The sequence below is a fragment of the Amphiura filiformis genome, chromosome 7, assembly GCF_039555335.1.
Source record: "Amphiura filiformis chromosome 7, Afil_fr2py, whole genome shotgun sequence".
NCBI lineage: Eukaryota > Metazoa > Echinodermata > Ophiuroidea > Amphilepidida > Amphiuridae > Amphiura > Amphiura filiformis.
In genome coordinates, this window is record NC_092634.1 from 12,124,494 (window position 1) to 12,136,847 (window position 12,354).

A 12,354-nucleotide genomic window follows, 5' to 3' on the forward strand; every position below is an offset into this window, starting at 1 on the left:
AAAATTTGAGGTGAATTATTTGCAAAGCTCCATTCTGATTGGTGATTAAAGTGAAGATATCATGTAAATTGACCAATCAGAGGCAATGTTAGATCGGCAGGTAGTGCTCAGGGGGTTAATGTAGGAATGCTTTATGACAGGAATTTACATGTAGATCTTTTATAACTTGTGATGTTATTTGATTGGAATGACTAGTGCAAATGCCTTTTATGAAACAAAACAAATCCAATTTTCTAGGTGTTCTGATTTATAATGAACCATTTGTAAAGTACCCTGTCAGCCTCACTTATTTAAAAAAAAGACCACTTTACACAAGGCGATGCAAACCCTGTTTTACCAGCCCAACCAACAAAGATTCAGATTTTTGGGGATTTTTTTAGCTGCATCCAAGTAAAAACAGGTTATTTGGTTGAAATATTTTGACAAAAATTCAAAAAAGTCTCAAAATATGTTTACAAAAATTGTTCAGATTTTTAAAACTTTGATTTTTATGGTCATTTAGCCTCTTCCATTCAAAAAGAAGTTTGCCTGTAAAACAGGGTGTTTTTTTTTCATCGCCTAAACAACTACAGAGTATTTTCAGCTTATACACAGTTTTCCCTTGCACCAACAGCAGAAAAATGCAGATATGCTTACATCATAAGTATGGATATACAATATATATTTTTTATTTTTTGAGATAATATCTAAAGAAAGATTATCATTCAAAATGTATGCACAAATACCAGGCACAATTATGTAGAAAATACAAGAAACTTACTATCACATACTCTATCAGTCATTATAGCTCCCCTATGTAGTAAGTTTTCAACAACAAATGGTCATCACATACTGACGTATCTCAAAATGCTGCCTTATGAGAATTTTATTATCATTGTATTCTATTTCATATTGTTAATTTATATTTCAGCATGGTTCTTTCATTTATGAATGGACATGAGAGTGTAATATTGTGATAATACCTCAAAATTACTATAAAAAGTTAATTTTACAGTGTATGTTATCACAATTAGATGACACTAATAATAAAAATCACACCAAGGCAGCATTTTGAGATACGACAGTATGTGATGCAGACGACAAAATATTTTCCTTTCACACATGAAATATTTATAACTTTTCTATGCAATGTAAACTGTCTATATTACTTTTGCTGTAGATTTACTCTTTTGTACATTGGCAATTATATTGCTAGAAAAGAAATAAATCTTTAATCTCCCTAAAATGTTGTGTTCATTTTTTCCTCACTTCAATGATATCACGAACAGTAGAATAGATTGCACTATTTCACTCGAAATCCATACACTCCCTATGAAAGACATCTCCCACACCAGGGACATAGATTTCATATGGAGTCACCCATTTAGGTAACCCCAGTTAAATTTAAACTCCCTGTGTGGGAGATTAAGATATGTCTTTCATAGGGTGTATGGATTTCAACTGGAATAGCCCATCTGATGCTGGTCCCCTGTTTCCTTTCAAGCTCCAAGTTAAAGGCAAAGACCCATAACTAACACTTTGATTCCTAATCTTGGTAAGCTCTTGATGGTTTGTGGTGACAAATTGATGGGTGGAAGAATCCAAATCTGTGACTTGAAATAAAACAGGGTACCAGCCACTATTACTACCATGCCTGATATCACCTGGGATACATGCTTCTAACATATACTTAAAACTCTCTCTCTACAATACAAAAAAATATAAATACATTAATTCTCTATTTCTTCTTGAGTTTTGAGAATATGCTCTTCTTTTTCTTCGACTCCTTCTCATTCTTATTTCGGCGGGACCCTTGTACGGGTTGTAAGTTTTCATCCACCTCTGTCTCAATTCTGTTGAGTTCGCCTTGTGCTGCACCTTTAAATAGAGAAAGGAAACAAGTGTTATCAACATATAAGTAGTGAGGAATTACTATGGATATGTGTGATAATAAACAACAACAATATTAGTATAGTGTCTAATGAAAATATCTCTCAAATGGTTTGAACACATCCTCATTTTAAGGCCTATACATGTAATTGGAGATGGCCCCTTCAACTCCATCCAATGTTGGAATCCACAATATGCTCATCATCACCATTTTGGTATAAATTACAATTTCATGTATAATGCCTTATTTTCTCTGAAATACACAGCTTCCAGCTGAACCACTAGCAGACTATGTTAGCACATCTATGACAATGACAAAGGTACCAAAATCTGAATTTTGATGATTTTTATGATCGTCTGGATGAGCAAATCACTGAATGGGCCTTTAAGCTATAATAGAGCATCTTACCTGCTGGAGGGCCTTCATTTAGTGATCTTTTATGATGTGTAAGAAGCACATTTCCTGCATCAGGTGGCGTGCTATATGTTGGGTCTATAGCCGCTGCTACATTGACTGGGCCATCATTTGCCCTTCCCTGCATTGCGTCACTCTGCCTCTTCAATTGAGCTCCTTCCTGTAATAGGAAATATCACAAAAGTGTACAAATTAAGATTAATTAGAGACCATTATGGTGCAGCAGCACAGTTGTTAAAAAAAAGGTTGATGCTAAATAAAAGTTGCTGGTTCAAGCCTTAGCAGTGCTATCCTGTTGAGCAGATCAAGTCGAGTCCTTTATCTCTAACTACTGCCTTTCTCCATCCAGCAATAAATAGGTACCATCATATGCAGTGAAGGATACGTTGTGTAAGAGGAGTGGCAAGTCCTCAGCTGGAAGTCATACTGAGAAAGATGTATCCAACACCAAGGGAATGGAGGCTATAATTTTGGCATGAAATCCCCTTTTTTCTTCTTTTTTTAAGAATTTTGAAAAATTGTTTTTGTCATGCTCCAAAAGTCCAGTAAAACGTTTGATGTGTGAGTCAACAGAATGTAGCGTGACCTACAGGAAAGCAAGCAAGTAAGCACATTAAATGCTGGCATGTTGTATGTTCTGACGGCTCTCAGAGGGCACAAGCAGATGATTTTCCTAGCTATTTTTTAAGTGTAGATAAATCATGTATAATTTATGTTCAAAATATGTATTCTTACATGCTTGAACATAAACATTGAAATTGTGGCAGCACCAGAAAAAAATTGGGGGGATTAACATATTTTGCACAAGATTGCCATAAAAAGTGGAAATTTTCTTCATTTTGGGTTTTTATACTGGGGGCATTTGGGGGAAAGAGTTCTGACTGCGAGTCATTTTACCCCCATGCTCCCCGTAGTGCCACCACTGGTTTAGCCCTATGTTCAAACATGTAATTTCCCAATACCATGAAGCTAACCTAGTTAACGTATTTCCTTGAATAGTCACCCCCTTCAATTAAATGCCTCCACCACTTTTTTCAACCATGATGTTTCAAAAATGCTGATATTCCCATGCTATCTTGTGTAGTAAGCTTACCAAGGTGCACACATGGTCGCTAATGGCATCAGTAATTGGCAAAATTATGGCGTAAACCTGGAAGTGAACCGGAAGTCATAGTTCCTAAGTTCATAGTTCATCATTTCAGTGTGAGTTTTAAGCTTACCTAATGATTTTAACAGGAATTATCATTCTAAAAATGACCTCTAATAAACGCCCTCTTTTTGGAAAATGCAACGCCCTGGGGGTGACTATTTGAGGAAATACGTATACTGTATTACTGACACCATGATTGAGTGCAGATGAAATTATGCTCAATGTGAGGAATAGAGTCTTACCGCTGGTTTATAATCTGTGAGAGTGATTCCATTGTCTTCTTTGGCACCTGCTGATACTGCTGTTTTATTGGTACGACTCACATGCGTCATGGGCTACAAATGAGAGCAGATGATAAAATGGAGGAAAATATGCTTAAAATTGTGATGTTGAAATGACTTATGACTTCCTATTGCCCCAAGCATAATGTTATGATAGACAGTCAGTTCAAGGTCCAAAAATGTGTACATCTATATTGTTTTAGCAGATGCCAAATTCTCATTATACCTGAGGTTTGAGGAAGAGTGGATAATGGGCTATTCCATTTACAATCCACACTCCCCCTGTGGAAGATTTTGGAAATATCTACCACAGGAAGAGTATGAATTTCAAATGGAATGAACACATTAAGGGGGTACTACACCCCTCGATAAATTTGTGTCTATTTTTGCATTTTTCTCAAAAACTAATAACACAGTGGTAACAAAAGTTATGGATATTATAGGGGCAAGGAATCCAATTACTACACTGGAATTTCAGTGACCCAAGACAAGCGGTTTGTTATTTATGATCAGAAATAAGGTACCGGTAGGCTGTACCTCGTTTCCTATCATATATACTGAACCGCTTGTCTTGAGTCACTGAAATTTCAGTGTAGTAAGTGGATTCCTTGCCCCAATAATATATATAACTTTTGTTACCAGTGTGTAATTATTTTTTGAGAAAAATGCAAAAATAGTCACAAATTTACCACATGGTACCCCCTTAAGCTGTTCCATTTGAATTTCATACACCCTCTGCAAAAGATTCAACCTGAATCCTCCACAGAGGGAGGGTGAGTTTCATATGGAGCTGCTAATGTGTTCATTCCATTTGAAATTCATACTCCTTCTGTGGAAGATATTTCCAAAATCTTCCACAGTGGAGTGTGGATTTCAACTGGAATAGCTCAATGTAACAATGTTAGTGACTATATAAAATGACATCTACAAGAAAACTATGATGCAATTTTATCAGTTTCGCCGTCGAGCAATGATTAAAGGAGGAAAGAGGAAAAGTGATCCCGCCCGGGAATTGAAGCCGCTGTTTTTCATGTGACATCTACAAAGTCAAATAATACAAAATATTAATATGGGTTTATTTTAGAACGTACCAAAACAAAGAGTGCAAAATAATTTGGGATTAAGGGTACTCTATTTTTTTCTACTTCCATGGATAACAAACACATATGACACAATAAAATTCATGACATAATCACACAACAGACATGGGTACTATTTTGTTACCACCAGTGACGTAGCATCAAATTTCTGATCCTATGATCCTGAACTGTTCATGGGTGAGACACAATCTGATCCACTCAGACTAAAATTGACAGATGTAGTTATTACAATACTAACTTGCTCAGTACCTAAGCTTACTGATGTTGAAATCCATAAGGCCCTGGCATACTTGGTTACAAAGTTGTGAACTTTTTAATGTACATTTTGTATGATTTTGTTGTGAAATTTTTAATGTACATTTTCGTATGATTTTGTTGTGAACTTTTTAATGTACATTTTCGTATGAGTTTGTTGTTGTTGTTGTTTGCTCCTTATATTTGCACCAATACATGTATCTTAATTTCAATATTGCCGACTTAGGTCGGATTGGATCAGATTGTGTCACACATAACATTCATACACTATAAGATAGTGAGAACCAATCAGAACAAATGTTAGAAAAATGTGAACCATGCATTGGTATACAAGGTAGCATACAAATGTATGGTGTATCATGAAATCTTTGTGAGCTTGTAATTTGCCATGCTGTTAAATTGCACACATTAACTCCTAACTTCTTCACGCTGAGATCCCAATCAAAAACTGTCCAATTAGTCCACAAGAATAAAATCCTGATGCTTACTGAATGACATGTTAATGTTATCATAGATCTTTCATCTTTTCCATCAACAACAACCTTATCCAGTTTGGTCACATCAAACATTTATTAAACCAGGACATTGAACTGGAGACAGATTATCTTATTTCAGTAACATTTCTTCAAATATCAAGGAACAATATCACAGACATGACCCATATCAATAGTAAGAGGAAATGTAACTGTGAGTAGGTTTATAAAAATAGTAACAGGATTCAAAAATAGCCATCCGAATCAGATTTCTCATATTAAATGTCAAGCTATAACCTATATTATGACAGACTTTATAGGTTTTAAAAACGTTTGTTTCCTGTAAGCAGCCATGCACATTTTGTTTAAGAGCGATTTTACTGCATTAGGTGTGGAGGTGGATTTTTTTTAATCAGCTGAGAAAAAAAATATAAGTAAAAAATGAAATTAAAATTTTTTTAATCAAGCAATATGAAATCAATAAATCCTATGAAAATTCGATCTGTAATTTTTCAAAAACTTGTAATTTTCATATCTATTATATATTTGTGATTTGAGGCTTTTAGCATAAATCCTGACTCTAAAATAAAAATTGCAATTTGGCTTTCAGACCATCTACTAGAAACAATTGTTTTAACCTTATTAGCAGACAAATGAATGTGTCAATACAATATGTGTCTGGAGTGGAAACTAATACACATTAAACTGAGCAGGCAATGACAGATATGCAATATCCTGCTGATTCAGATACTGCTTTACACTATTTATGATGTATCACTGGCTCTGTTGCTTTATACTATCCGGCGGCAGGGTTGTAGCTAGGATATTTTTAGTGGTATTTGATGAAAATTTTGCATATTTGACAATTTTCTGCCAAAATGGACCAAATTCTTGACTAATTCAATGAAATGGTGCAATTTTGGCCTCTGAGTGGTGGCTAAAACTGCAGCTGAGTGGTGGGCTCCAAAACTGAGTGATGGGTTCTACCGCCCACAGTAGCTACAATCTTGTCCAGAGAGGTTGCGTCAGTGCTTTGCGCTTGCTTGATTCGTATGCACTTGATATGTTCACGAGACCATATACTGCGGCTACTTATGATCCTTGCAAGTTGCAGGTGAACAAGATTATATTAATGTTGTTTTATAGTGGCATGCCTGATGGGAGAAAGGGGGCAACCCCCCCCCCATTCAAAAAAAGAAAGAAAAAATTAAATACACACACACATTCAGTAAACAGTATATAAATAGTGTAAAATTGCAAATTTTCACATGCTTCGTGTGAAATGAGCCCATTGAAATTAACTTTCACTTTAAAAAAAATCTTGAGTAAAATTGAGCTGAACTAATACTCAATGGGTGAATTTTTCTCCCCCCATAAAGTGCAGGCATGCCACTTATCCTATTTACGAAAGTATAATATTAGCGAGGTTTCATGTGTGATATAACACAATTTCACCATTGCATCACCAAAAGAAAAGCACAATTTTCTGCTGTGAGTATTCAGTATCTAAAATATCAAACTCCTATTTAGTACATTTTGCCTTATTCCAGTTATGGGTCAAAATAGGACAGACTATCATTTTGATATAATTATTTATATATCACTGATCTAATTTAATCACAAATTTGTAGGATAATAAGTTTTATGTTGCATAAATTCTTGTCTCAATTTGTTATAATCAAAATCACAATATTTTTAGATATGCTTATCTAATAAGAAATTGAACAATGGAACTCAAGAAGTGCAGTTACCTTATACTGTGCACCTCATGAGGTTATCAAGTTTATTTCCATTGTTATTGCAAGAACTGTAGTTACCTTTTTGTACATCTCAAACATTAGGTTATCACAAGGAATATTTCAATTCATATTGCAAGAACTGCAGGAATTTCAACACACTTGTTCAAAACTTTCCTTGGGAGTATTCCTTATAAGCTATAAGTTTTTAAAGTGTTTTATCTTAACATGAAGTCACAGGCCTCAGTATAAGGTCCAAATACTATCAGTGGCATAGCTAAGGGCCAGGGTGAAAGCTGACCCCCAGTGAGAAGTGTTTCCCCCTCTTACAATTTTTGAAAATTTTCATCTAATTTTACCCCTTGAAGGTTGCCTCCCTCCCTCCGCAAAAGTCCTGGCTATGCTACTGAATATCTTTAAAATATGAAGGCCATTGGATTTCTCTGAAAGCCCTCAACTTATTGTTTTTGTAACATGGCAATTAACTTCATAAGAAAGACAGTGAGGACCTGAAAAGGTTTTGGATTAGGATTACTTCCAGGCCTGTGAATGCACATAAACAAATTCTACTGATGCACATTATGATTAAAACTATTAAATTACTGACAAAATAAATCCACAAATATGCAATAATTTCACATGCAATATACAGTAGGTTGCATTTCACAATACTCACCTGCCATGTATGATACCTTGACTATACATCCATCCATATGCATGCATGATAGTTATGATGACAGCAAATATGATCAGAATACATGCATAGCATTTTTAAGCAATGTAAATAAATGACAGCCAAGCGAGCAGATGCACATGCACAGCACCTCCCCCCCCCCCCCACACACACACACTACCCCTAATATTCCTGGTACATTTATCAATGTAGGCATTGGGTAAAAACCCTGACACAGAGGATGTAACTTTCACCAGCTGACCCTGGACACACCTGGTCAAACTGCAGCAAATCATGTACCTTTTATGTAGTCATCTATGGGATACATAGTGTCAAATGCATTGCAGGTACAAAAAAGCAAAGATCACCCCCCCCCCCATTGTAGGGGCATCCTCCTTAGATAGTTAAGAATCAGATGTGTCCTTGTTTGACACTGTGTGTAAACAAAGTACTCACCCCACACACTAATGTATCCACCCCCACACACACACCCCTTCACATTTTGTGTGTAGATGATCAAATACAGTTATGATTTTCTGTTGGGGGGCATTAACAGCCTTTCTTATTTCTATTCTTCCTAACTGATGCAAATCTACAGAAAAAGGTCTCTCACATACCCTTGCTTGCACAGTGATATTGCTTATTTCATACTTTCTGAATTGAGAAAATTCAAAGTAAGTTTGATTTGAATGCTTCAAAATGCAGCACCAAGTAATTTGCTTATAAATCCTTCAATGTACAGGCTCGTGTAACAAATTCATAATGCTACAAATAACTGATTATGATTTCATGCGAAATGGCAGCATGAAGACAGCTATATGAAAATGGGAATGCTTGATTGACCCATGCAACTGATAACATCCTACAAAGGGTAATTCAAAAGTTCTGTCTTCCATCTTGGTTCTGCAGATGGTTTAACTATTGAACCTTTCCATGATTAAGCATTGAAATGTCTCACCAATATGACAATACACTAGTATTGACATCTTTTCAGATTTGTGTAGCTGAGCTCAGCAGCAGCCATGTAAATATTATCTGCACGATTGTTTTGATGTGAATACATATGTGCCCATCCACCACAAACTGGTCGTAAAGTCGGCATTTTCCATTTTGAGATACAATCAAAAACAGTATGTGGATTTCTATGTCAAATATAGTAGGAATTTGACCTTTGATGAACCATAACTTCACTTCCAGATGTCAGATGAAGCTGGTTGAGGTGTCATTTTAAAGCTGGAAGTGAATTCTTTCAAAATCTGCAATAAACAGAAAATGATCTAGAGCCAACTTTACTACCACTTCATGGTGGATGGTCACATATGGTGTTTCCTTTTCCACCATAGAAAAGTATATCTTTTATCAGATCTAGTATCCAATGCAGAACTAGAATTGGATTTGATACATTGGAAAGTATCTGACACCTGCCATTTACCAAAGCTTAGATATGAGAGTTGAAGCAGAACATTTGAATGACCCACATACTTTGTTCCAACTACACTGCAAGATTCCTATTATGGCCGCCTGCACAGGTACACCGTCGCCAAGGTACCTGACTGATACACACATAGTACCTACACAGTACCAATGCTGCTACTGCACAGCACCCACCAGCAGTGGCACTGCACTGGTACTACACTGGTACTCGCCTGCTACTGTACAGTACCAGCCAAGTACCTTGGTGATGGTGTACCTGTGCAGGCAGCCCCAATAGGAATCTTGTAGTGTACATATGAGTGGTTTACACATATGATGATTTGATAATGAAGAGGGATGCTGTCCCTAGGTGTCCATCAATATCTATTCAGGGTATTTTTTATGAAAAAGACATTTTTTAAATACATTAAAAAAAAAACTTTTACGGAACTCACCTCTGGAGAAGCAACTTCATCACTGACCCTCTCCTGATATTTGTGGTATTTATTTTTGGCAATCATTACTTCCTCATGCTGCATTTTCCTGGCAATTCTCTGAAGGGGGAAACAATTTGGACAAATAAAAAACACCCCATTGCATAGTGCCATCCAGTTGGGCTACATCACTCGACCTTTAGACATACATGTAAATTTTACCAGTATCTTGTGCTCATCATGCTCATTGCCCCTTCTTAACTGAATACTCCAGTTGAAATTCTTACACCTCTATGGAAGACAAGACCTTCATCTCCCTCACAGGGGGTGCAGATTTCAAATGGAGTCACCCATTCAGGTAACCCCGTTTGAAATTCACACTCCCTTGGTGGGAGATTAATTAAGGTCATGTATTCCATAAGGGGTGTATGGATTTCAATTGGAATAGCCCAGTGTAGGAAGACAAATATTTTAGTGGTCATGCTTTCAAAAGTTGCATATCAAGAGTTAGAGCCAGAAAGCCTCAACTCACAATCACCTGCTCCCACAAAATGAGCATAAAGTCGCCAGGACACTGCAGAAGATCCATTTAATCATGACAAAATTCAATAGAAAACAAAAGACATTGTGGAGGAAATAATGTTTTTGAAAACCAAAGCATGGAGACAACTTTATGTTCATTTTGTGAGAGCTGGTCATAGTGAATTACGGCTTTCTGGTTCTGAACCCTCAATATCAAAACCAAATTGTTTGGCATTTGAGAAACATGATGCATATGCAAGTTTGTGACATGCCTGTGTACTTTGTATTTGTGGTGATGAGCTTTTTTCCTTGCAATCAACACTTCTTTATACTGCATTCTACGAGCTATCGTCTGTGAAAATGAAATGTGCCACCTGTTATGTGAGTGCAATGTGACTGTCAAGATTCATTTTGTGATTCATGCATACGTTAATCTCATTGGCTCGTTACTTTTGAAAATGTGTTTACATTCACTTTTATTCTCAAAACTAATAATGTAACTACAAAACCATCGAAGTCACTGGAAAAATAAATCCACATTCCTAACTGCAATGTGGTTGTTATACATCATTGTATACTTGTGGTTCACTGTACAAGCTGTATCATACTCATTGTTCTGGATCCACCTGAAAATGCACTTGAAATGACCAGACTACCGTATTCATTCCATTAACCGCCCATGCCCCTTTAAGCACCCACCCAGTGACTTTACAACAAGGAAACTGTGGTATAGTTTATTAACTGCCCATGCAAATCTGAATCATGGTCTGAAACATACACTGATGATGATGAATGAATATTTTGGGCCTTTTTTTACATATTGTAGGCCTAAACAATCTAAGAAATAAGTGCCCACCCAAAATGACATTGTTAAGCACCCTGGGCGGTTAATGGAACGAATACAGTATATCCATTATACTCGATATTGAAAAGTCCAGTCAAATCAAGTGGATCCAATGGTGTGTTTGGAAGAGGCATGAATAGCATTAATGGACGAAGAACAATCATTTTGATATAGCCTGTATCTTCTATCTCCCTTTATACACAACTTTTCCAACCTGTATACATATAGTCCCTTTGATTTCATCTCTGAATCTGTGGATTTGAATAACCACAAACTTTTAAAGACAGGAGGGACTATGCCCAACCAACCAAACAATGGTCCACTGCATCCACAACAACATCAAGAATACTGCTTTCCCTGGATTTCTGAACATCAGTGCTGTATGTTTTATGTGTTGCATGCTCATTTGATGTTTTCCCAACTAAATCTGATTTACCACTCATTTGGGCAATTATTGTTACAATTGTTCTTTTACATTTTTAAAATCATTAGTCAGCATCTTGTTTTATTATATAATATGAAGCTTTTAGCTATACCACAAATTTGCGCGCGAAGAGACCAAAGCAGGCGTAATTGATTGAGTCACACAGTTTGCTGTTTAGTACTGCCGGCAAACATGAGGAAAATGATTCCTGGTTTCCAAGTGCCACCGGCATGTTTATTTTGATACTTTGGTACCATGGTATTCAAAAAGCATAGAAAAAGCTTCATATTATGTAATAATAATAATAATATTGGATGGCTTCTTTTGTATGATACCAGAATATCCACTCGCCATGAAAATACCGAACTCGTCCTTTGGACTTATTCGGTATTATCATGGCTCGTGAAGTATATTCTCGTATCATACTCAAAGCCATCCAATATTATATAATTACAAGAGAGGAAGAAATGGGAGGAAGGGAAGAGTATGAAAGAGAGGAAATGGAGAGGGGAAGGTTTAAAGAGTGGAAATATTTCAAATACTTACTTCATCATGTTCTAATCTTTTCTGTTCGTTATCAGACATCTCCGGTCTCTGCTTGTTTTTTCTTGATTTCTTAATCTCTTCTCTTTGAAGTCTTCTTGCAAGCTCCTATAAATAATAATAAATAATAAATAAATAAATTTTGGATTTATAAAGTGCCTTTCTCCAGATTTTAGAGGACTCAAAGCGCTGTAATTTCGCTGCAATGGTGAATCATCACAA

General features: G+C 36.2%; 1 protein-coding gene across 5 annotated transcripts in view; it reads right to left on the bottom strand.

Moving 5' to 3' along the window:
• Nucleotides 1-511: 511 nt before the first annotated feature.
• Nucleotides 512-12,354, bottom strand: part of LOC140156751 (uncharacterized) — a 55,307-nt gene continuing 43,464 nt past the window's right edge. For 3 of the 5 annotated variants that reach the window (XM_072179712.1, XM_072179710.1, XM_072179708.1), the window contains 6 exons: nucleotides 12,136-12,240; nucleotides 9,821-9,919; nucleotides 7,956-7,976; nucleotides 3,677-3,769; nucleotides 2,279-2,444; nucleotides 513-1,857 (listed from right to left, as the gene is read on the bottom strand). In XM_072179712.1, coding sequence (XP_072035813.1) covers nucleotides 1,718-1,857; nucleotides 2,279-2,444; nucleotides 3,677-3,769; nucleotides 7,956-7,976; nucleotides 9,821-9,919; nucleotides 12,136-12,240 — 624 coding nt within the window. In that variant the 3' untranslated portion in view covers nucleotides 513-1,717. Of the gene's footprint in view, nucleotides 1,858-2,278; nucleotides 2,445-3,676; nucleotides 3,770-7,955; nucleotides 7,977-9,820; nucleotides 9,920-12,135; nucleotides 12,241-12,354 lie in introns of all 5 variants that reach the window. The other 2 variants (XM_072179709.1, XM_072179711.1) reach the window with 2 other exon arrangements.